Source organism: Mus pahari, chromosome 10, assembly GCF_900095145.1.
Source record: "Mus pahari chromosome 10, PAHARI_EIJ_v1.1, whole genome shotgun sequence".
Taxonomy (NCBI): Eukaryota; Metazoa; Chordata; class Mammalia; order Rodentia; family Muridae; genus Mus; species Mus pahari.
Window position 1 is genome coordinate 44587621 of NC_034599.1, and position 26749 is coordinate 44614369.

At 43.4% G+C, this 26749-nt stretch overlaps 1 protein-coding gene across 1 annotated transcript in view; it reads right to left on the minus strand.

The window, feature by feature from the left end:
• Ttc12 (tetratricopeptide repeat domain 12) overlaps positions 1 to 26749 on the minus strand; it is a 50043-nt gene that overhangs the window by 17189 nt on the left and 6105 nt on the right. The window contains exons 3-12 of the mRNA XM_021207895.2: positions 17901 to 18061; positions 17376 to 17397; positions 16624 to 16701; positions 15755 to 15876; positions 12321 to 12380; positions 5968 to 6039; positions 4228 to 4288; positions 3610 to 3798; positions 2048 to 2117; positions 1075 to 1163 (exon numbers count right to left, since the gene is read on the minus strand). Coding sequence (XP_021063554.1) covers positions 1075 to 1163; positions 2048 to 2117; positions 3610 to 3798; positions 4228 to 4288; positions 5968 to 6039; positions 12321 to 12380; positions 15755 to 15876; positions 16624 to 16701; positions 17376 to 17397; positions 17901 to 18061 — 924 coding nt within the window. The remainder of the gene's footprint in view (positions 1 to 1074; positions 1164 to 2047; positions 2118 to 3609; positions 3799 to 4227; positions 4289 to 5967; positions 6040 to 12320; positions 12381 to 15754; positions 15877 to 16623; positions 16702 to 17375; positions 17398 to 17900; positions 18062 to 26749) is intronic.

A 26749-nucleotide genomic window follows, 5' to 3' on the forward strand; every position in this document is an offset into this window, starting at 1 on the left:
TCCTCCTCCTCCTCTTCCCCTCCCCCCCTCCCCTCCCCTCCCCACCTCTTTTGTCCTCCTTTGTTTTATGGGTCTCTCACTGACCTGGATGTCACTGACCTGGCTAGTCTGTCTGATCTTACAGCCCTGGGGATCTACCTGTCTCCACATCCCCAGCGTGCCACCACACCTGTTTTGGGTTTTTCTGGTGTTGTTAATTCATTCGGGTTCTGAGAAGCAACCCTTGGTGCTTCTTGGCTTCACCTCCTGATCCCTTCCAGTCACTGGGCTTCCTGATAAGCCAGTTGTCCAGAGCCTACATCAAATTCTCAGTCCCTCAACCTACTCAAAGAACGGAGCTTGCTTCCTCATTCTCGGCTGGACCCGTGAGTGTACACACTACTTGCAGGCTCCACCCTGTCATTGTTGTCTTCATTTCTAGTGTTTCCCATCTCAAAATCAACCCCATTCTTATGAAACTTTTTTTTAAGAGATGAAGGAAATAACTTAAAATCTTGGTATACACGTAAGCCATAAAGGTGACTAAGAGAGATTATGCAAGGACTTAATAAACTCTGGAGGATACGGTATGAAGAAAGGTAAGAGTTGACAAAATAAAATCCCTCTGGCCTTTTCCTATTTCAGTGACAGATGCTCATCAGTGTCCAAAGATGCTGGCTGGTAGTGCTTCAAGGGCTGCTATGGTCAGCAAAACCAAGTATCTTTAAACAGCCGAGAAAGGAAACTATCCATCCACATTGCTCATGCAGAAGTCATGAGTCTGCAGAGCAGGCAGAGGCCCTGGGGGCAGGCACTCCTTAGGCTGACAGTGATCTTGCCCACCCTCCACTCCAGTGTCTGAGTCAGAGGAGGAGGAGGGAGGGGAGGAGGACAATGAGAGGGAGGAGGAGGCTGAGGAATGAACTCAATACAGAACTTGCTTTTGATCCATGTACTTTCTGTAAGGAAAAGACAAGGAAGCATAGACACCAATCCTCCTGGTCCAGACTTTTGGGGAGATCTACCATGGTGGACCACACAGCTTTCACTTCTGTGGCACACACCTAACAAGCAAGGGTGAGGGGCCAGGCTTACCGTTGTCGACGCACACCTCCTGCCAGAGTTTTAGAACAGATACGCAAAGCACCTCCTCGACTGCATCCTTCCCTGTTAAGAAGAGGCACCTGAAGAAGACAGGGAGGGGAATGTGGAGCCTGGGAACCGCTTTGCTTTCTTTTCACTGGGGTCTACTCCCAGACTCAGCAAAGGAAGGTTTTAAGAGATTTTTTTTTTAAATGCACATCCAAGCTGGACTTGGTGGCACACACCTTTAATTCCTCATACTCAACTAGAGAAAGGTGGATCTCTGTGGTTTAAAGCTAGTGTGGTCTGTATAGAAAAAGAGTGGTCCTCCAGGACTACATAGTGAGACCTGCCCCTTCAAAAAAGGCATATCCACAGGTGACCAGAACTGAGGGGCTGCCCATCACCAACTCCCAAGTTCCAGGTCCACAGCCAAGGACGGAAAAGGTAGGGATGGGTGCATAGAGGAGAGTGGGCAGCTAGGGCCTATCGGTAAGGAGTGAACATCCAATCATCCAACACACGTTAGGATCCAAAGCCTTCTGGACCATCTCAGCACAATATAGAATAAAAGCAGTGCCTCACCTCCTACTGTGTAGGTCTTGTTTTGGATTAAATTCTAAATATAATCATATAGGACCCAGCTACTTCTGTTTCCTTAAACAACCAGTAAATTCCAAAAAGAAAAAAAAAAAAAGGAATAAAGGAGACTCTTACAGACACTGGTGGACAACCAGTGGGACCTGTGCCTGTCTCACTGGGAAGGACAGAGAAGGCCTGTGGGACAGGTTTACTCTGTCAGCTGCCACATGATGCAAAAGGCTCTAAGCTCAAGGGGGTTCACATGTGTTCTCTCAGGGATCGCCCTGCTACCTGAGGAGCAGGGACACAGAGTGAGGCCTTGCCTATGTGGTCAATATCTGTTTCCACACGTGGCTATCTTTCTTTCCTTATTAGACATCTGGCTCTGTCCGAAGGTTCCTACCTTCTGATGACCTCATGGTCACTGATGGTGCTGAATCCACCGTATGTTCTGAACAACGTTCGCTCTGTGCCTGAAACAGAGCCACAAGAACCAAGTCAGGTTCCTTGCCCACCAGGTAGGAACTGCAGTGTAGCCAAGTCCATCAAAAGATCCCAGTGGGAAAGGCTGGGGTTGCACACTCAGAAATGAAATTGTCATCGGTCATTCAGTGGGTTGCTTTCAGAGGGACTGCTTAGAAAATGTCGGCATCAGTGCCTGGCAAACATAGAAGTGGATGCTCACAGTCAGCTATTGGATGGAACACAGGGCCCCCAGTGGAGGAGCTAGAGAAAGTACCCAAGGAGCTGAAGGGGTCTGCAAACCTATAGGAGGAACAACAATATGAACTAACCAGTGCCCCCTGAGCTCGTGTCTCTAGCTGCATATGTAGCAGAAGATGGCCTAGTCGGCCATCATTGGGAAGAGAGGCCCCTTGGTCTTGCAAACTTTATATGCCCCAGTACAGGGGAATGCCAGGGCCAAGAAGTGGGAGTGGGTGGGTAGGGGAGCAGGGGCGGGGGAACTTTTGGGATAGCATTTGAAATGTAAATAAAGAAAATATCTAATAAAAAATGGGGAAAAAAGAGAAAAATGTCGGCATCTCAATTCATTACTCTGAAGGCTTTAGAGAGCTGTTTAATCTCTGGAAAGAACTGGGATGACATCTGACTCTATATTATTTATTTCGAAGCTGTTTCTGGGCTCTGGAGAAGAACTTACAGTTTCTAAGAAGCTGCTTGGGGGCAATCTGGGATGCCTCTGTTCTATACTGAAGAGGAACCAGAGGTTCCATTCGTCTGTACAGATGATGTCTTGTCACTGGGCAATCAAAGCTGTTTGATCTCTGCCATCAGTATTTACCAGAACTGGCCACAGAATGGCGTGATCTCATTAGGAGACTGAGATGGTTCCTCTGAAACTTTATTTTGTGTGTGTGTGTGTTCCAAGCAGCTGCTAAGTGCAGCTGGGGTGATTTCTACAGTTTATCGTAAAAATTTCTTCTGTTTCTACATGGCTTAGGGTGTGTGCGTGGTATGGGATGTTAGATCGGAAGTGTGTTAGAAGCAAGATTTGTCAAAATATAGAATAGGTGCACTTATGTATTCAATATTTATATTTATGAATATACATATAATGCTTGAATAATATACTGATATATTACTCAAATAATATATTCATACATATTCATAATATAAATAATAATTCACATATATTCATATAATAATATTAATATAAATATGAATATAAATACACCCTGTGGTTTGAGTATGCAATACAGGCACACATGGCGCAGCAGCACACTGTGTCTGTGCCTTGTGCTGTATGTGTGGTGCTTCCTGACTGAGCACTGAGTCAGTGCATCCCCTGAAGTGGGCACAGGTGGAGGTTGGCACCTCTATTAGAGTAGACTTCCCATCAATATTTGTAGAAGGAAGGGGATCTTCGTCTCATCAAGCCAGGTCCCTGGGCCCCATGCCTTCACACTGACAATGCTCTTCAGACCCCACTTGTATCTAACTTACAGTCAGTCATCATTTCTGTCAGAATCTCAATGCCTCCTGCATAGAACAAGGGCGTCTGGCCAGGCTTGGATAAGGTTTCCAGGAGATTTTTGGTTGTCACTGCTGTGTTCTTTCCTGAATCCAGAGATTCTTGGGCTTCTTTCTCTTGAAGATCTGCTTTCTCTCGAAGAGTTACTTGATTTAGGTGTTCTAGCAAAACAAACAGGGAAAAGTGAAATGAACAACACCCTAACGACCCTTCTGCATCTCTCTCTTGCTCTTGCCCATCCCCTTTGTTTCTTCCTTTCGAGGATGTGTTTAAGTATAAAGCAAGAAAATAATTCAGAGAGACCGTTTAGAAGTAATGTAAGATCTAAACACAGAGCCTAGAACATTTAGGAGTTTGGGACATTCTAGAAATATATTGGAAGATGGCAAGGAAGAAAGAAATGAATCTGAATGCAGAGAGGCAGGGAGGGAGACTGAACAGAGCAGGCCTGCTAACAGAGGGCTGGGCCATGCAGGAAAGGCAAGACTGTGTGTGGCCTTGGCCAGGGCAGAGAAGGCAGGGAGGGCATCCCAGGGAGGTACAAAGGCAAACCAGGTTCAGATGCAGCTTAGCAGCAGGGACCTTCTCACCTTTCACCTGCGCCTTCAGCTTGGGGTTTATCTCGCCGATCTTCTGATAACACTCTTTAGACTGGAAAACAGAAAGACCTTGAGAGGTGATCAGGGGGTACCATGATTACAGGGCAGGCACTGGGCACCCCAGGGCTTGGCTCCTTCATTATCCCTTCCTATCCTTGCCCTGCTCTCAGCACAGAGGCAGGCAGGCAGGGAGAGAGGTGAGCTTTTGATATTTTTGCCTGGGCTTCTCTTCTCAGGTTCTGTGGCACTACAGGTACGATTTTCAAAATTCATTTTTAAAAAAACTTGTTTGTTAAATACAAACTGTGATGGAAACTACCCGGTCTTGACTTTTCTGTGGATCATGTCTGCCGGAGGTTAGAATAATCACAATGTATATGCTAAACTTAGATTTGATATTTGCACGAAGAACCCATCAGCTATGCCCAGGGGAGTTGGGAAATAAGCAAAACTGTAGGCTGGAGGCTGTTGATTGAGACCCAGAAACAGGAGAATAGAACACCCTGGGGCTTAGAGGTACAGGGTGCAAAAACAGTTAGTGAAGACTCCAGTCACTGGCTATATCAGACTCAGTTAGAGAACTTGACAGTGGGCTTTTATGGAGGGAATGGCTAGATAGAAAGATTCTAAAGAAAGAAAGACTGGTACAGGGAGAGTTGGGGGATAAGATTGTATCACTCATGTCTTAGGGTTTTACTGCTGTGAACAGACACCATGACCAAGGCAAGTCTTATAAAGGACAACATATATTTGGGGCTGGCTTACAGGTTCAGAGGTTCAGTCCATTATCATCTAGGTAGGAGCATGGTGGCATCTAGACAGGCATGGTGTAGGCAGAGCTGAGAGTTCTACATCTTCATCTGAAGGATGCTAATGGAAGACTCACTTCCAGGTAGCTAGGGTGAGGATCTTAAGCCCATGCCCACAGTGACACACCTACTCCAACAAGGTCACACCTCCTAATAGTACTACCCCATGAGCTGAGCATATACAAACCATCACAGCTCAGAAAATATATAAGAAATCTGAGAGAAAACCCAACTAATCTCTAAGAGAAAAAAAATTCTAAGGATATAAACACTCCTATCTTCAAGGTTGATCAGGGATCTTCTAGAAAACAGGGTAAGGATGGCTAGAAGAGGGCTGGGGTGACGGATGGCTTACCAGGTCCCCAAAACCTGCTGAGCTGAGTCCTGAGTTTGAGTCCTAGAACCCACATCAAGGTGGGAAATGACTCTAGAGTTGTCTTCTGACCTTTGTGACATCGAGTCTGCTCCCGCAATCCCCTCCCATATCATGCTCACAAACTCACATAATAAAAAGTAGAGATTGAACACAATATAAACTATCACATTTTTAAAAATAGCATTATTCCAGGTTAGACATGGGTGTGCTGAAGCCAGTATCTCTTCAGTCCCATACCCAGTCTAGGAGTTACTGGCTTGGTATCTATGGCCCCGTCACCATCACTTGACACTGTGATTGGCCATGTGATGTTGCTGTGTGGATGCGCATACACTTGGAGTAATGAGATTATGAGTGAATTTTGTTTTCTTGTTGTTCATGTCTTCTCTCCGAGGAAGTTGAACCAGTGTTAGCAAGGATTCTTTGACATGACTCCTCCAGCTGGTGGGGCTGTCCCAGATTCCCGACTGCATTATCTGGGAACTTCAGAAAACCCTAAAAGGTGGATTAATATCTAGGCAACTCTTCACAGAGTTAAGAACTTACCTTGCTATAGTTCTTCAGGGCCAAGTGGGCTTTCCCCATGTGGAAGTAGGCCTTTGTACAATTCTCATCACACTGTGTAAAAGAGAATGTTTGATCAGATGTCTCAGATCTGAAGTCATTAGGCTCTGGCCTGCCTGCTTAGTTAAGAGAAGGAGGCCAGCGCTTTGGTTCTCAGGATAGCTACCAGAGTTGACAATTAAGACATTTCTGTGCATCTGTGACCAAGCTAATTGCTGCCCGCAAGGAGTCTGGACACATGGGTGTGCTCTCTACCAAATTAGTGATACTGTCAGTTCTCACTTTCATGTAGAGACTTGCTCAAGAAGTAAATCAAGGCCCTAAGTTTAGAAGAATCAGCATTGGCTTCACATGAGAATCACTTGGAAGGCTCATACATATCTGGGCCTGGCTGCCCCTGGACCAATTAAGTTACTGTCTAAATGAGGTCCAGACAGAAAAATCTTCGGCTTTCTGGGTGATATAACTATAGAGCTAAGTTTGAGAGCCACTTGCTCATTAGCAGGCAGACTTCTCTGGGAAGGCAACCATGGTTAGTAGCATGTCTTAGTGGGCAGTAAGTCCCTTCTTGAAAATAAGCCTTAACATGAACACTGGTGTAATGCACGTTGTATCAGCCAGTTGTCACGTGTCCTTGTAGGTCACTGAGAAGGAATCTGGGTATTGAAGTGGGGGTGCTTCACACTCCATTTCAGACACAAGTATGTTTGTCAGTCACAAAGTGTTCTCCAAGACCTCCTGTCTGTCTGGGAGTGGGCTGGCCCTCCTAACTCTGTGGTAGGGGAGAAAGAACAGCAAAACAGCCCAAGAGTAAGAACACCGTGCCCTTGAGAGCAGCTGGAAGATGAATCTTCTCCAACAGAGCTTAGTCCTCACCTCCTGATCCGAGAGTGCCTATGGTGGAAAGGGAGGCTGGAGATGAGCCTTGGGAGGCTTCTCTGTGGAGAGAAAGCTCAATGGGGAACTAACTCCAGGTGACTGGGGAACTCTCAACTTCCCCAGTCTGCTCCTGCTGGGTGTTCCGAGTGCTTGGGTTGACTGTGTAAACCCTACCTGCTGCTATTTGGTCTTTCACCAGACACTCTGCTCTGCTTGGGGCTGTCTTTGAGAACCCCAGCTCTCATGTGCTCCATCTCCTTCCCCTCCCCACCATGCTCTTTCTCCCTCTCCTTATCATTTCCATCGGCTTGTTATGTGTTTAATAAACTCACCCATCTAAATCAGAAAGTATGGCTTTTGTAGACCATTCTTTGGACTGTTCAGAACAAACAGGAATTCCCATTAGTATCACTTAAGATCTAGATGGAGGCCCCTCTACAAAAGGGAGGGTTTAAGAGTACCGCTAAGGCTATACCACTCAGAGAAGGGCCCTGACTCTGCCTGATCCTCCTCATCGTAAGTCTGCAGGGAGCCACCCAGCACAAACATATGAACTAAAACTTGAAGCATCAGTTAATTAATATACACTCATCACCTTTATAAGCAAGATATTGAACCAGATGAGATATCCTTTAGGGTATAGATTTAGAAGGTTCAGGAGGTCAATCTCAGGAGTCTAAAATGTTCTAGGTGAATTAACAACTCAGAATGTTGGTTAGGCCACCAGCTTTTGGACATCTTTTCCTTATCTGGAAAGTAAAGATAGTAATTCATAGTCTCCCCCCCCCCCATTGTTGGGAGGGAGAATTGTGTAACACTTAGTACTCTCCTAATACTCCATTAGCTGCTGTTGCCGTGGTTACAGCAGCAACAATACATTTCAGAGCAAATGTGATTTATAGAAAGGCTAAATAATAGCAAAAGAGGAAACAATAATTGCTAGAGAAACTTACCAGGAGTTTTTATGTATAATATTTCCTGACCTATTATGAAGAGATGGGAGTAATACAGAGACTAGTAAGAGCCCAGGCTGATCTGTCTGCTCCATGTGGTCAGCACTGAGCTTGACAGTGTGGATGGATGGATGATCTTTGTGAGCCTCATAGCAATGCAGCAAGACAGGCCTGGGTATCCCCTGTCATAGACAAGGAGAGCGGGGGGAGGTTGGGGGGCTCGTATTGCATCATCACTGCACAGAAGAGCTAGAATTTGAAATCTGGCCATTGAATTCCAAGACACAAGGAGCTTAAAAATGTTATTAGGATTGGGGGCATAGCTTGCCTAATATGCACAAGTCCCTGGGCTCGGTTCCCAGTACCAGAAACAATGACAGCAAATAAAATCAAAAGCTCTTTCTGAAGAACGCTATGAAAAAAATGACTGTAGACTACAAGGAAAGCTCCCCTCCAGGTTCAGTGGAGGAGACCGTACAATGAGAGGAGCAGGCAATGTGGGGGAATTTGAACTGAGCCTTGAGTGAAAGAAAACATTGAAGGAGGGTGATGATAGAAAGGGAGGGGAATGGGAAGAGAGAGACCAGAGAGAGGGGAGTTCGGGAGCCTTATGGATGGCCCAGCTGTAATTGAAATATTGGGTGGGGGAAAAAGACAAGGTGGGAAGGAAGAGCTAAAAAGATTCCACATGAAAGTCTCAAATGGCAAGTGGGAAGAGAGTTGCACTATCACTGTTGGCAAGAAGGCAAGATGGTCTGGAGGTGGCATGCAAAACTGGCCAGAGCAGGGACAGGCAGGGAGATGAGCAAGGAGTCCAGGCAGCACATGGAAGGAGGGCTGATGCTGAGGTCCGGGTGACAGCTGCAGAAAGCAGAGTGCAGACATCAGAGCTATGTCAGAGGACGATGAGCACTGAGGATTAACTCCACGTGCTGAGAAGTCAGAACCCAGTCAAGATGCAGGGAAGGCATAATTGGCTCTAACAGAAAGGGGTCAGGAGTGTAGGTAGAAGAGAAGCTTCCTGAGTTTGGGAGATGCCAAGACAACCAAATGGAAACCTGCATGAGGTGGTGGAGGTGGGCCTGGAGCCGGGAGAAGGGAGAAGCTGAGGAAGCTGGTCTGCAAGGGACTTTCAGAAATGACAGGTCAATCCATGAGGCTCATGAGAGATGAGGAGCCTGGAGGGAAGAGGGCAGGAAGCAGAGTGGTGAGTGTAGCAAACTCACAAAGGCTAAAATCCAGGAAGCTGGAGAGGTGTGACCAAGGGGAAAAGAGGATGCTCTACACCTCTGCTCCTGAGAACCAGGTATTCATAGCATATTCATGGCAGAATACTAGTGTTACACAGCTAGGGGCCCTGAGCTGAAGCCCATGGCCTTCATAGGCGTGGCACAGAGAAGTGGCTACAGCTATGACATCCTCTCTCCACCCACAAAGAGCAACTGCCTGCCCAGTCTAACCAGGAGTCGTCACATGCATTTACTCCAGTGAGCCCCACCCTGTCTTTGAAGGGGTGTGGCCTTCGAAGCAGGATGGATTTCATTGGGCAGGAAGTGTTCTGCTGATGGTGACTTGCTGCTCCTGATGGAGAACAGCTTTGCCGCCCTTTTCTTCTTTGACAAGGGACATCAGCCCTGAAATATCACTCAGGCGGGTCTCTTCCAATTTAAAAGTGTCAAGAAATGTTAAGTTGCCATGAAAGTCCCTATCCTATTAATAATAGAGTGCCGGAGATCGTTGCTACTGAGATTATAAAGACTTCGTAAAGAGAGCAAACCTTTTCCTTGGAATCTGTGGCTTCCACAAAGAGTAGAAGTTAACCAGTTTTCAAATTCTTTTTGTGTTGATCCAAACCTCTCTAGCTGGGAGCTTCACCGGGCGTTTAACAAGACTGGGCTCTGGGTGTTGGCGATTATTTTAACACCACCTCCACTGGGCCTGCTCTGTTCTGGTGTCTCATTCAGTTGATTATGTTGAGCTTCATTCAACTTTTGGGCAGAGGCCAATGTGTTAGCCTGGGTCAGCGTGGGCTGTGTCTAATTCTTTGGTCCCTTCACTGATTAGAAGACTTGTACCCTGGGGCTCCTTAGAGGAGACCCTGCTTCTATCTCAGAAAGGGACAGGATCCTTTTCCATGGGCCCTGGGGTCTCGGGTTTCGGTAGGGGCTTTGTTAGGTAGTTAAGAGCATACAGGCTGGCAGTCAGCGTGCCCTCTGGCTTTGTGAGCCCATGTAAATGGCTTAATTCATCTCTGGGGGCTCATCTTTTGGTAGGAAAAAATATGGAAAATAGTGGCACTGAACAGAACCTGTGCTGTGAGCCTGCAGCAAAGGATCCATTTTGCTGTTCCTTTTGAAACAGCCAAGGAAAACTTCCTGAGCTCTTTTCTCCTAACGACTGGTGCCAGAAAACAAAACAAGTTAAAACAACAAGGACGACAACACTGTGAGCAAACAAGGTGACAGTGTGGGTGAGCAGGAGATCCAGTGCTGCCGTCAGCATGTGGTTGCTCTCATGATGACTGGCCTAGTGCGACAGAGCTGTGTCCCTCCACACTGTGCCTTCAGAGGGATGACATCACCAGGTGCTTCATGTTACCTGCAAGTTCACAGTGCTTTGTGAACCCCAGAATCAGGGGTAATTTTCTGATTCATTCCTGTTTCCCTCACTTATATCCTCAGTAATAAAAAAAAAAAAAAAAAAAAAAAAAGCAAGAGGGAGGAGCCATTGAGATGGTTCAACAGGTAAGGGCGCTTGCCACACAAACAAACCTGGAGACAGTAGTCAAATATCTGGAACCTGCCAACTCCATGGGGATTTTCCTGACTTCTATACATGTGCTATGGCATTCACACACACATCATGTATACAAAGCACACTCTCGCACACTCACATACACTCACACACGCTAACACATATCATATATATGCTATGCACAGACACATATGCACACACAAATAAGTAAGTAAAAACAAAGAATAGCAAGATAATATGGCCAGCGTGTGGCTGTGAATGTTTATTCTTGATTTAGGCCATGGTCACTGGGTGAGGTCACAGGTGCTGTCCTGGGGAATTGGAGGCACCCGATATACCTGGAACCTTCTCTTAGGATTCTACCTTATCTGACTCTAAGTTGTTTAAACTAATCAGGTAAAATAGCATATGGTCTGAGGTACTCTATGCCTAAGTTTTCTTTGTCCTTCCTTTGTCAAACCTGTCACATTACAACACATTATATCACACACACACACACACACACACACACACACTCCTCTGTCTAACCTGTCACATTACAACACTTCATGTTCTCTTACACATTACTACAAAGAGATGCATTTTATGAAGTTAGGCCTGATGGTGCAGGGCTATAATCTTAGCTACTTGGGAGGCTGAGGCAGGCAGGAGGATAACAGGTTCAAGGCCAGGCTAGTCAGTTTAGTGTGACCTTGTCTCAGAATATAAAGGGCTTGGAGTTGTGGCAAAGTGGTAGGATTCTTGCCTAATATGTGAGAAGCCATAGGACAGAGAGAATGAGAAGGAGGGAGGGAGGGAAGAAGGGAGAGAGACAGAGACAGAGAGACAGAGACAGAGAGACAGACAGAGAGACAGACAGAAAGAGACAGAGAGAGGCAGAGAGAGACAGAGAGAGAAGAGAGAGACAGAGACAACGAGATAGAGATAAGGCAGATGGAACAAGAGAGAAACAGACAAAGGGGAGAGAGAATAGGATCATATTTTTATGGAGCACCACAGAAAATCTCAAGCATTTTTAAAGATAAAAATGCTTCTCATTTCTAGACCCTTTGGGGGGCTGATGTGCACTATCCTCAGAGAAGAGTTTTTAAGTAAGTTTTTAAAAAGACAATGTGACAGTATATAATAGGGAAGTTTGGATTTAGGATTATTCCAACATTAATTTAGTCATATGAAATACTGTCACCAAGGATTAACTGTGGCACCCGAGAGCTGAGCAATTTTTTCTTCTCTGCGGCCTTGATTCTCTCTCTGCTTGTACACTCTTGGAGAGGACATGAGGGAAAGCAATGTGCATGTGCCCAAGCCCGACCCACATGGCACAACAGCAACTTTTCCTTCTGATAACCACCCACAAATAGAAAAGGGTGCAATCCACTTCCAAATGCTCTCCAGACTGATGAGGAAGGTGACACTGGAGAAACTGTGGCTGGTCCTGGAGGAGAGGAAAGGATGTTTTCCCCGTGACACAAAGTAAAGCATTTGGCAGGGACCAAGTGAAGGATGAGCTGGTGTAACATAGGACCTTCAAGGACCACGGCTGATACTGCCTCTGGAGCACATGTATGAACTAAGCGCATTGTGTGCATGTCCCGACCCTCACAGGCACTCGATTCCTTCCCATTTCACAGATGAGGAAACTGAGGTCCTTCAGGTGACACACATGGAGCTGCTTTCTGTGCACTTCAGGACTCAGACACAGGCTGGAGTAAGCTCAGTAGTCATGTGACAAAGGAAGGTGCCTCTTACCTTCAGAGCCCAGTCACAATCCACGAGAGCCTTCTGATAGTCCCCAAGTTTTATAAAAGCCTGAAATGACACAAATACATGATACTCAGACACAACTCTGTGTCAAAGGAGTCCTCAATCAGTACAGAAAGGGCAGCTAATATCACCAAGTAAGCAAATAATAGAAATTGGATTCGAGGATATGGGAAGGCTAGGAACCTTACTCACTGACAGTAAGAGTACAAACTGGTGAAGCCATTATGACAATCAGTATGGATAATTCTCTGGGAACCACATACCTCAGCTAGAAAACGTTTGGGCACTTACCCAAAGGACTGTACATCCTACCACAGAGATACCTGCACACACATTTACCAAGGAAATGGGACTAGTCAAAATGTCCATCAACAGGTAAATGGGTAATAAAAATGGGATATAGACACACAATCGAGTTTTATTCAGCTGTAAAAAAAACCATGAAATCTGCAGGGAAATTGATAGATCTGGGGAATATATAGAAGAGGTAAAAAGACAAATATTACATGCTCATTTTCATATGTGGATCCTAGTTTGTATGTATGTATGTGTGTGTATGTATGTATGTATGTATGTGTGTGTTTGTGTGTGTGTGCATCCATGTGTGTGTTTGTGCGTGTATGTATGTGTTTGTGCATGTGTGTGAGCACATATGTGTTTGTGTGTATATGTGTATATGTATGTATATTCATCTCTCTCTCTCTCTTTGTGTGTGTGTGTGTGTGTGTATGTGTTTGTATGTGCATGTATAGGAGTATGGGCATAGGTCATGTAATCAGGAAACCATTTTTCTAAATAATTAATATTTACTAATAATTAAAATGGGAGGAAGATAAAGAGTATATTTATATGTGTTGTCTTTTCTCTTCCTCCTCCTCCTGCCCCTCCTCCTCTTCCTCCTCCTCTTTTCTTATCAAGAAGCACTACATAGATTTTAGACTATTTTATTTTGGAAAGTTCCAGAAGAAGCAGTAATCATTATCCCATGTAAGAAAACAAACAAACAACCCCCCCCCCAAAAAAAAAAAAAACCAACATCGGCAACAAAACAACAACCTGGGCACCAGGGAATGAGTGATTTCTCTGAGGCCCCAAGTCTCCAAGAACAACGCAGCCCACATCTAGATTTACTCATGACCCAAACTTTTCCACGAGGCTGTAATATTCTTAGCAGTAAGATGAGCGATTTCCGTGACAGAGTGGCATTGTAACTCTTGGGGAATCAAGGCATCCAGCCAGACTGAGGAGGGGAGGAAGCAGCAGCCTGGCAGTGGCCCTTGCAGTACAGATCCGCTCCCTCTTCTTCGGGTCATGAGCTGCACTTGAGAATCATACGGGATAAAGAAATCCGTGTCCCGCTAGACAATTAGACAACTAGACCACGGCAACCATGATCTTATGCTGAGACTTAAGGTCTGAACAACCCCAAGGTCCTCATCACAGGCTTCAACAATTTCTCTGTGTAGCCTCGCCCTTTCCTTTCCTTTCCTTTCCTTTTTCCTTTCCTTTCCTTTTTCCTTTCCTTTTTCCTTTCCTTTCCTTTTTCCTTTCCTTTCCTTTCCTTTCCTTTCCTTTCCTTTCCTTTCCTTTCCTTTCCTTTCCTTTCCTTTCCTTTCCTTTCCTTTCCTTTTCCCTTTCCTCTCGTCTCCTCTAAGACTTGAGTTTGACTCCCTGTCTATTCTCTTTTTGCCTCTCCCCATTTTAAGAAGAGCTACTTTTCTTAATGGCAATTAAACTAGATTTATCTATCCGGCACCAGCAGTCTTGATTTAACATCTAGAGAGAAAGAAAGGCAACAAAAGCGTGGCTTTTAGTTTTTTTCTTTAGCAAGCAATATTCAATTCCCAGCATCCTTACTGTTTTCTAGCACCGCACACAAACGGGAGAGGCGCTTTAAAAATAGTCAGCTGTTCAAGTGATTCCCAATACTAGGCAGCACGCTCTGTGTCTATTTGCCTCTGAATGTATGCTCTGAGAGAGAGAGAGAGAGAGAGAGAGAGAGAGAGAGAGAGAGAGAGAGAGAGAGAGAGAAGAAGTTGCTTCCCCCCCAAAGCCTTTCACCGCATTTCCTTATGTTTATTCCACAGCCACTTTAATGAGATTCTTTTGACTAATCAAAGTGGCTTAAAATTGAATACAGTAAAAATGCAAGTAACTGATTTAGATGAACTGGGGTGGGGGACAGACAGTCTGCACTAGAGTCTGAATTACATAACATTTTAAAAGCAATTCAACTCCACTGCTTTCTAATCACTTCAGGGAGACTAGCTTGAGTGGGCATCGGTACATAGAAATTTTCCAAGACCAAATTCGGTGCCGAAAGAGAAAGAAAAGTAACCATTGTATTAGCTGCTTACACTTAAAAGATCCTTCTGAATTCTTTAAATGGACTTATTATGGCTCCAGTGTTATATAACTAGTAGGGCAGTGGATAGATGTGACAGACAGCTCTGAGGGAAAGTATACGGCAGGTTTTGTCCTTAATAACTTCATGTTTATATTCTTGTTAGGACAATAAGGGTGGCGCTGCTAAAGCATGCCCCTGGTCATCTTTCTTATGGGCTTGCTTTCTTATAACAAGTTTTTGTCACAAATGAGGGTAGGGAAGAACACCTGGCCTCTTGTCGGACGTATGCAAACAGCCCGGGTAACGAGCTTGCATTGCTCTCGGATTTATTGGCCATTAAATCACTGTCACCCCACAGACTCTCCAGCTTCGGACGCCCCGTGTCTGGCTTCGAATGCTTCTCCTTCGCCAAGCCCAGACAGATACTCTTGATTTATGGAGATTGGAGCTGATGAGGGCTCTGCGGCTGCCTCCCTCTCTGGTAGGTGACATGGCATCAAGTCTGTCACACAGAGGACCAGCTGACAGGTCCTGTCTGTCATGAAATCACATCCATGAATCTGCCACGCCAGTCTTCACTGTATCTCAAAGATAAGGTGACTAATGGCATTTTTGTTTCAAGTAATAATTAACCAGCTTCCTGACTTCATTAAGCAGCAGGTAAGAAACATCAGGGGGGAGGGGCAGTCAGTTATGGCTCAGTTTTGAGAAACTGAGGTCCCCTGAGGGGAAAAGGCTTCAGAAACCCTGACGTTCAGAGAAAGTGCTGTCGGTTTCCTGGCTACCCAGTCTAACCCTGGTCTTAGAATCAAAAAGCAGGTTTGACGTAATAAGCAGAAATTGGCATAACAGTCTTTGAGCATCCCACCAAAAACATTAGTGGCAGATTTCAAATTCTCAGAGGCTATGGGGCTGATTACGGGACGTGTTTCTACCATGGAAAGTGGCTCTTGCAGCATGTTGGTAAACATTTCCCACCAACGATGCTGTCTGTCTATCCTTGCCTTTGCTTTGATGGAGTTCCCGACACCAGTTCTCGAAGTCACCATGGTGGACGCCGGGGGTTACCCACCTGGGCTCGGTTGGTGTACAGCACCTTCATGTCCTTGAGCTTCCCTAAACCCTCACTGTAGAAGAATATGGCTGTTTCATAGTCGCCCTTGACAAAGGCCTCATTCCCCTTCTCCTTTAGGGCTGGGAGAAAAAAAAAGGCACACAGTCAGCCCTCAGTGTAATGTCGGGAGGTTCTTCTAGATTGCCAGTTTTCTAGTCTGGGTGCGGTGCTGCTTAATTTTTGCTGCTGTTACTTGAGGTCCAATTTCTTTATATTTTTCCCCTTCAAATCTTTGCTGAGGTTTTCTATGCAGCCTCTCAGAGAAACGATATTTTTCTGAAGTAAGGCTTACATTTGCACCACTAGTACCTTCGACCAAGGCAAGGGTTCCTACCGTCTCTGAGCAGATGGGGCGTGGGGAGGATCTGCATTAACACACCATCCGACATTTTTTGAAAACCACAGAAAGCACACTCTGCACTTTCATGCGTCCGACCCCAACACATACAACGTCATTTCATCGATCTTCACATGCTTTGTCTCCCCTGCCGCCCCCCTGCCCCCCATGTCTCTTTTCCTTCTGGCCCTAGCTCGGGCTAGCCAGTGGAGCCTCTCTTCTTTCCTGTTTCCCCAGAGCCATTCAGGACTATGATCGGCTCAGTCTACCCAGGAGCCCTGATTAAGGCTGTGTCCTGCTAACTGTACTTTGAGTAAGATCAGAGGATGGACCTCCAATGGTTTCTGCCTGGCCAGGTCCTCTGGCTGCCAGTCCATCATGAACCCACTCCCCAGGGAGCTTTGTACTCTCACACATCTGCACACAGGCTCTCACAGGCTCCTTCAGCCGGAACCGTCCCAGCTATTGAAAAGTAAGGACCAGCAGTTACCATCTGCCAGGACTCTGTTTTCTTGTCTTCTCTTGGCTCGCTCCTTGGCGTCCTTCTCCACGGATGCCAAGAAGGCATCTGACAGTAGAGCGATTCACAGCATTAAAAAGAGCAAGCCAGATACTCTAATCAGTCCTTTAGTTCAAATTCCAGAGGAAGCTACTTTGGGACGTTACAGCTGTACTTCTTATGCATACATATGTAGGCACACACATGCATGCATGTGTATGTGTGTGTACATGCATACATGAGCACATAACACACAATTCTGAGGCAGCTGAACTGTCACCTTCTTAATGTGACTTTAAAAGCTAGCCTGTGAGTTGTATTATTATGTATCATGGCTGTGTCTGTGCCTCAGATTTGAATTATGTCTCTTAAAAGAGTTTTTCCTTTGAAGAGAGGCTTTTCGTTCTATTTAGCATAGTGAGCCTCAGAGCTGAGCAACACAGAAAATAACTGCATCCCCTAAGCAGCGAAGGGTAAATTGGACCATAAAGAATAACTAAGTTCAGTTTACAAAAGACTGGGCAGGAGAAAACAAAAAATTAAACAGAAAAGCTTCTGCCCGCTGCCGCTTGGACCACTGGCGCCAGACCTGGGTCGTCAGCAGGATTTTGTTGGCGGATTGTTTATAAGCCCAGGGGCCATAATTTAAGGGTCTGGAAGTTACATTCTATATATACATATAAAAATACTGATCCTAAATGAATACAACACATTGGAGAGGGGGAGGGGGATGCTGTCCTTACCTGGGCTCATTTCACCTGCATTCTGCAAGATATGGGATATCATAAAAACAAAGAAACAAATTTTAAAACGCAGGCTCTGGTAAATGTGTATATAAAGCCAAGAGAGCAAACCTTGCAAATGAGGAGTCGGGTCATTTGCTTTAACCACCAATACTGATGGCTCTAGATTTTAAGGGGCTTGCTTTCAAGTCAGAGATGTTATGGTGGGCACAATTATGGGCCAGCTCCTATAGAAGCAAGATGGCCCAAGTCAGGGGACCCCCACCCCCACCCTGTGGCTTGTTACATATGAATTGTTAGAACATGGGACCTAAATATGACACTCAAGCTCAGCAGGCAGAGAGGTTGAGTCTTCACGACAGGAAGAGAAGAAAGCATTCGTAGAGCTGATAGTTCCATATGGAAAACCCATCAGGAAGCCTGGGGAGTGGCACTTCCAGCCTCATCCGATGGTTTGAGATCACATCATGTTCCTGCCTCAGACCAGGTCTCCCCGGGGCATCTATGTATAGTGGCAAAGGAAACCTCGGGAGCTTGTGGAGGACTGATCATGGTCTTATTCAGAGTGGTCCTGCACCCGTCCTCCTCTTGCTCTCTCTCCAGCATCAGGAGTTTCCTTTCTGAGTCCAGGACAGCTTTCTGCTGTACGAAGGGATCATCGGAATTCATTTCTTGGATTAAACTGGCTAGAGAGGGGAAAAAAAAAATCACACGTGACCCAATCAGGCAAGTTCTTCAAAAGAAAAGACTCCAACCGCTGGAAAGGATGGTGTTGAAAATTAATCAGGGTGATCCAAAGAAAGGAGAAGAAGGTGCTAGAAAGACCAGTGAGTCACTGGGACTAATGTGAGACGCAGAATTTAATACTGGGCTTCCAGGAACAGAGCTTTAAGTCACTAGTCAACTCTAGTAATTTATGGACGGCTTGTCAGGAGTTGTATGTTTTGCTGAATATCAGGGAAAGTGGTGAATAAAAAACAAAATCCTTTTGTTTCATTTGAGAAGCTTGTGATCTTTTGTGGGAGACAAGCGTAACACAAGCAGCTCTGAGATTCCTAAAACAGAAGCCTTCAGCTGTCTCCCTGCCTCTCTTCACTGTGTTGTCTGCCCAGACTGGCACTCATAGACCGTCCCTTAGAGGGATCACTCTACCCTCCCATCCCACCTAACCAGGTAAATCTGTCCACCTCACTCTGATTTCAGATCAATCTAATTATCCATATCTATTAGCCTTGACTAGGGAGGCTAAACATTGATGAAAAAAATGGATAAATATTTGTCGGGGGAACTTACTGACCTGTCAGTGACCCTCACTCTCCCAGATCCCCTACTGTCATCCTAGAGTAGGTAGTCTATTATTCTCTCAAATTCTTTCAAGTTTAGGGCAATCTAAACCTGACAATTCCAAATAGAGGATTCTACTTATTCATTCGGAGAGGAAAGGGATGGTGTTAAGAAAGAGCTCTTATGTTCTCAAACTCACATAGCTGCCCACATCTGCATCCACCTTTGGTTCTCACCACAGAAGGATGCAGTATCTCTTGTATGAGGTTTGAGCCTCTGCTTGTGCAAGTCACAAGGCCAATGCAGAATCAAGGGGTAGAGAAATAGTATAGAAAGTCATTTGTGACAAGTTTTGTTATGTACCTGAACGTGATGGCTACATGGTTTTATGAAATGTGCACTGTAGTGTGGCCTACATTTTCTTTGCAATATGCTTAAGAGGTCTGCTTGGTACATACAGTTTACACACCATGAGTCAAGGGCAATTCAGTTGAGTGTTGCCAGAAACTCATGTGGCTTGTCTTATGTTTCAGACAGTAGATAAATGTCCAGTTGAATACCTGTATGTGCGTGTGCTTGTGCATGTTATACATTCTTTAGGATATGACTGTAAGTAGTCATATCTTATATGTAGTTTATAAGAAAGAGTTTCTAAACTGGCCATAAAGCTAAGCAGGTAGAGGTGCCTACTGCCAAGGCTGACCACCTGAATTTCATCCTCAGGACCCAGAGAGTGAAAAGAAGGGATGGACTCCTGAAAGTGGTCTTCTGCCCTTCATGAGTGCATGTGCACCCTCCTCACCCTCCTCACCCTGATAAGCTAATAAGTGTAATTTAAAAAAGATGTCATGATGAATCCCAATACCTTGTATGCTAACCTAAAATTTTATGAAATAAATGGAAGGATAAGTCCAAAGAAGGAAGAAAAGGAAGGAAGGAAGGAAGGAAGGAAGGAAGGAAGGAAGGAAGGAAGGAAGGAAGAAAGAAAGAAAGAAAGAAGAAAGAAAGAAAGAAAGAAAGAAACAAAGAAACAAAGAAACAAAGAAACAAAGAAACAAAGAGAGGGGGAGGGGAAAGGAAGGAGGGAAGAAAGAAAGAAAGAAAGAAAGAAAGAAAGAAAGAAAGAAAGAAAGAAAAAGAAAGATGCTATACTCTTTCCCATTACTGCCACCATAAATGCTGATCACGAACAGAGCTGAATATCTTTTTAGTTCGTGGGTCATTTGGTTTTTATTTTCTAAGACATGCCTGTTCTTATCCTTGGCCCAATTTCTTCTGGGTCATTTGTCCTGTTTACATTGACTTAAAAGGCTTCTGGATAAATTCTGGACTGGTCACGTGGAGTTTGAAAATCTCCTTGGCTACGTGTCATTTGTTTTATGGAAGCGTTGGCTGTTTGAGCATCCTCTTCCAGCCTGTTGGGCACCTGCGTAGGCACTCAACAGTCACACAGACATACACAAAATTGATCTTCAGCTTTGTTTTCTCCTCAGTTCATTAGATCCTCATGTGATCTGAATTTTGTGCGGGATGGGAGCATGGCTTGCTGAGGACGAGAGACACTGCCTTACTCTGTGTTCATCTTCCCTGCTGCAGATGTGACATCTGCCCTACGCCCTTCATTCCTTTCTGCTACACAGCTTGTACTTTCCAGCACACTCATATCTGTACACAGATTACTACAGGGTTGTTTGTTTAAAATCTCAAACAGTAGATGGCTCACTCACCATCACCCCACCCCCGCCCCCTGTGAGGATTTGTTCTGGATATTATCGGCACTTGGTTCACTACATGAACCTTTGAGCCAATTTGTTGAATTTGAATACAAACCACTTGGGAATTTTGACTCAAACTAATTGTGCAAAGTAATTTGAGGAGAACTGTTGTCTTTGCCAATTGATACCTGGGGAAAAATACATGGCTTTTTATATGCCAAGTTTCTCTTATGTCTTTTAATAAAATCTGTATTGATTGAGCCCCATACTTTATTCTAACACAAATAGCTTCTCCTGAACATCCTCCCCAGTTCTGGATCTCAAGGGCAGTGGGCTACAGTGGTTGTGTCTGCTAAGGTTTCTCAGGCGTGCAGTGGTTTGTCAAGCCTTCCTTATTTTTGATAACTTTCACGGATTTTATTTGTTAGCTTTAAAATCTATTTAATGACTGTGTTGGCAGGGGTGGGGTGAGGTAGGTGTGTGTGCAGGTGCCAGAGAAGATAGTAAGGAGGACAAAAGACTCCGTTGGGGGTGAAGAGGTTGATTGTCAGTACCATTTGGGTGCTGAGGCTAAAACTCTGGGGCTCAGACAGCCTTTCAGACTTGGCAGCAAACAACTTTAGCCACTGAGTCAGCTCTTTGGCTCCACTTTAAGAGTCTGCAAGGGTACTAGGCAGGTGACTTGGAGAGTCATTCTGGTTGGGTTTAGCTGGTGTGTTTCTCACAGATAGGCTACACAACTGGGGAGGAAGACAGCAGTTCATAGTTCATGCTATCACTGTGATGGACCATGTTAACCTCAACCATTTATGGAAGGCTGTGCTTGTTTGCTGTTATCCACTGTTCAATTACTTTCCATACCACATTCTTGGCCAGCAAGCCTTAACTCATCTCTTATTTAAGGGCAGAGAGGCACATTTCACCTCCCTGAAGGAAACACAAGTTATAAAGCATTCACTTGCACAGGGCATTGGTTTTATCCATTTACCTACTTATACCTATGCAATCTCACTCATGTTACTATGGATTCCTGGATATTGTTTTTCCTACCTTGAATTATAATATAAGGCTATGTTGTTTATTTCGTTGTTCAGATTGTCCTGTTTCTTTTCTACTGGGAGTTTTTTCAATTAAATTTTTATAATTTTCTCCAAAGATCTTAAATATATTCTGACAGATTTATTTCCATATTTAAATGCAGAATTCCTGAGGCCCAAATGCAGAAATCTCATTTCTAGGTATGAATACAAGGGAAATAAAACCAATCTATGCAGAGCTATCTGCACTTCCATATTTATTACAGCGTTATTCCCTATAGACGTGTAGAGAATCACTCTGAGACAAGACAAAGAAAATGGTGCCCTTTCCAAACTGATAAAAGTGGGGTAGAATGGTGGTTACTGGAGGTTGTTTGGGGACTGGAGAAGCAAGAGGATGAGGTGGGTTGTAGCCAGACAAGAGGAATACACACTACAGTTGTACTACACAGAATGGTAGTGAAAATCATGTACTGTACACTTCATAATTGCTAGGAGGGCAGAGCTTCTAAGTATTCACCAAGAAAAATGCTTCGGAAGGTTTATTTGAATGGCTTATTTCAGAATGTATACTAAATCAAAATATGATATACATTATACACATGTATAATTTTGTTAAATAAAGCTTAATAAGGCCTTTGTTTTAAAGTCTATTCTGTCTGATATTTATGTTTGGCATCTATTTTCTTTTGCATAGTACTTGCTTGGTAAATATTTCCACATTTTTAAGAATTTGATCTACCTCTGTCTTACTGATATGTCTCTCTAGGCTCACACCTAAAGGCTACTGAACACTGAACATATCTCCAGGTGTCTTACTCATCAAACTCAGTGTGCCCATCTTTCTTCTGGGTGTTTTTCAAATGCCCCCATCTCAGTAAATCACCAGCCCCCTGCCTGTCACCCAATGCTCAGGACCTTTCCATGAATTCTCATTGTTCTTCTGAGCCCTCACAGGCAGGAACACTGAAGTTTGTCAAGAATAACTTCTAAGTGTGTTTGTCACTGTATCAATCAGTACACTAATCAGTGTACACTAATCAGTGTATTGTCTCTGCTCCCACTGCCTTACCTCTGTGTCCAGCTGACGACTTCCACCCTCCACAGTACTGGCAACAGCCTCTTGACCAGACTCTCAGCACCTTCTTCTCCCCTCTAGTCCATATTACATACCCAGCACAGGACTTTCTTCAGACATCAGTGTGCTTGGGCTAAGGATTCCCCTCGAGGTGCCTCTGGAGCACTGCTCTGCACTCCGACAGACCTTTGGACCCTCTCAGTTCTTGTTTCTAGAAAGCAGCACACTCTCCCCTTAGCAAACTGACTTCCTATCTCCTCACTTCCCAACAGGAACATTCCTTCCTGTCCACCATGATGGTTGACTCCTACGGACTCTTAAGGTTTTACTTAAATGTCACTTCTTGAGAGAATACTTGACATCTGCCACAGTTTGGACTGCACACACTTCCTCATATGTAGGTTGAAACTCTATGCCTCAATATGACAATTGAGACAATTCAGTGTTTCAAGAGGTAATTAAATAATATTAAAATAGTTTGGGTATAATTAAATAATATCAAGTGGGGCCCCAATTCACTGTGACTAGTGTCTTTATAAGAACATACACAGAATAAAGAAAAAGATGTCTATAAACATACAAGAAGTTTACAGAACACCAAACAGATTGGACCAGAAAAGAAATGGCCCCTGACACATAATAATCAAAACACTAAATGCACAGAATAAAAAAAAAAGAATATTAAAAGCTGCAAGCGAAAAGGCCAAGTAAAATATAAAGGCAGACTTATTAGAATTACACTCAATTTCTCATCAGAGACTCTAAAAGCCAGAAGGTTCTCAACAAATGTCTTACAGACCCTAAAAGACCATAGATGTCAGCCTAGACTACTATACCCAGCAAATTTTTCATTCACAATAGATGGAGAAAACAAGATATTCCATGATAAACCAAATTTAACAATATTTACCCACAAATCCATCTCTATAGAAGATACTAAAAAGAAAACTCCAACCCAAGGAGGTTAACTATACCCAGAAGAGAAAGGAAATAAATAATTCTACAGTAAAACCAAAAGGGAGGCAAACACACACACACACACACACACACACACACACACACACACACACACACACCACCACCATCAAAATAATAGGAATTAACTACCATTGGTCATTAATACCTCTAAATGCCAATGGACTCAGTTCCCCAATAAAAAGACACAAGTTAACAGAATGTATGGGAAAACAGTATCCATCATTCTGCTGCACACAAGAAATACATTTCAACAGACATTACCTCAGAGTAAAGGGCTGGAAAAAGATTTTCCAAGCAAACAGACACACACACACACACAAAAGCTGGTATAGAAACTATAACATCTAACAAAATAGAATTCCAACCAAACTTTATCAAAGAAGGACACTCTACAGGGGAAGGACACTTCATACTCATCAAAGGAAAAAAAATCCACCAAGACGACATCTTAATTCTGAACATCTATGTCTTAAATGCACCCACATTTTAAAAGAAACATTACTGAACCTTAAATCACAGATAGAACCCCACACATTAATAGTGGACGATTTCAACACCCCATTCTCACCAGTGGTTAGGACCTCCAGACAGAAACTAAACAGAGAAATAATGGAGCTAACCAACATTATGATTCCAATGGACCTAACAGACATCCGGAGGACATTTCATCTAAACACAAAAAAATATACCTTCTTCTCAGAACCTCATAGAATCCTCCCCAAAACTGACCATATACTTGGTCATAAAGAAAGTCTCAACAGATAGGAGAAAATTGAAATAACCCCTCTTTACCTTATCAGATCACATGGATTAAAGCTGGACTTCAACAACATCAGAAACAACAGAAAGCCTACAAATTCATGGAAACTGAGCAACTCTCTACTGAATGACCAGTGACCAAGGAAGAAATAAAGAAACTAAAAACTTCCTAGAATTCAATGAAAAATTATGGAACACCATGAGAGCAGTGCTAAGAGAAAAGTTCTTAGCACTAAGTATCTTCATAAAGAAATTAGTGAGATCTCATACTGGTGAGTTAACAACATACTTGAAAACCCTGGAACAAAAAGCAGCAAACACATTCAAGATTAGTAGACAGCACAAACAATCAAACTCAGGGCTGAAATCAATAGTCTAGAATCAAAGAAAACAATTCAAAGGGTCAAAGAAACAAAGAGGTGGTTCTTTGAAAAAAAAAATCAACAAAATAAGACAAACCCTTATCCAAAGTAACTAATAGGCAAAGAGACAATAACAAAATTACTAAAATCAGAAATGAAAAGGTGATGGGGGGGACATAATAACAGACATGGAGGAGATCCAAAGAATCACTAGGTCTTACTTTACAAACCTGTACTCCACAAAATTGGAAAATCTAAAAGAAATGGACAATTATCTTGATAGATACCACTTACCAAAGTCAAAATGAGAACAGATAAACAATTTAAATCGACTTAAAACCCTCAAGGAAACAGAAGTAGCCATTAAAAGACTCTCTACCAAAGACTCTCGCGGCCATGTGGTTTTAGCACAGAATTCTACCCGACCTTCAAAGAAGAGCTAATAGCAATACTCTTCAAATTATCCCACAAAATAGAAACGGAAGGAACATTACCAAATTCATTTTATGAGGCCACACTCATTCTGATACCTACACCACACAAAGACTCCACAAGGAAAATTTCAGGCTAATTTCCCTCAGGAACCTGATGTAAAAATACTCAATAAAATACACCCAACCTGAATCCAAGAACACATCAAAAACATCATCCACCATAATCAAGTAGGCTTCATTCCAGAGGTGAAGAGATGGCTCAACATATGAAAATCCAAAACTGTAATAAACAAACGGAAAGAACAAAACCACATTGATCATCTCATTAGAGGCTAAAAAGACTTTGCAAAATTTTATACCCTTCACGGTAAAAGTCCTGGAGAGATCAGGGATACAAGGGACACACCTAAACATAAAAAAGCAATGTACCGCAAGCCAGTAGCCAACATCAAATTAAATGAAGAGAAACTTAAATCCATTCCACTAAAATCAGGGAAGAGACAAGGCTGCCCACTTTCTCCCTATCTATTCAATATAGCACTTGACGTTCTAGCCAGAGCAACAAGACAACTAAAGGTGATCGAGGGCACACCATTGTAGAAAAGAAGTCTAAGTATTTCTATTTGCAGATGATATAATATACATAAGTGACCCCAAAATTTCTACCAGGGAACTCTTAGAGCTGATAAACTCCTTCAAGAAGTAGCTGGATACAAATTTCACTAAAATCAACAACAGCCAAAAAAAAAAAAAAAAAAAAAAGAGTAGCTCTTCTATGTACAAACTATAAACAAGCTGATAAAGAAATCAGGGAAACAATGCCCTTCACAGTAGCCACAAAATGTACAAAATATCTTGGTGTAACTCTAACCAAGTAAATGAAATAGCTGTATGATAAGAACTTCTAAACTTTGAAGAAAGAAATTGAAGAAGACCTCAGAAGATAGAAAGATCTTCAGTGCTCATGGATTGGCAGGATTAATATAATAAAGATGGCCATTTTATCAAAAGCAATTGACAAACTCAATGCAATTCCCATCAAAATTCCAATACAATTCTTTACAGGCCTTGAAAGAACACTACTTAACTTCATATGGAAAGGCAAAAAGCTCAGGATAGTTAAAACAATCCTGTAAAATAAACGAACTTCAGGAGGCATTACCATCCATTATTTTAAGCAATGTTTCAGAGCAATAGTAATGAAAAAAAAAAAAAACAAAAAACAAAAAAACAACTGCATACTATTGCCCTAAAAACAGACAGATTGAGCAATGGAATTGAATCAAAGATCCAGAAGTAAATACATACACCTATGTATTTACCTATACACTGAATTTTGATAAAGAAGCCAGAAATATACAATGGAAAATGAAAGCAGCTTCAACAAATAGTGCTGGTCTAACTGGATGTCCACATGTAGAAGAATACAAATAGATCCATACCTATCACCCGCACAAAACTCAAGTCCAAGTGGATCAAAGACCTCAATACAAACCAGACATACTGAACCTGACAGAAGAGAAAATGGAGAATAGCCTTGAACACAGTGGCCTAAGAAACAACTTTCTGAACAGAACACCATTCGTTCAGGTACTAAGATCAACAATTCATAAGGGGAACTTCATGAAACAGAAAAGCTTCTATAAGGCAAAGGGCATGGTCAGAAGGATGAATAGCAGCCTTCAGAATGGGAAAAGATCTTCACCAACCCCACATCTGTCAGAAGG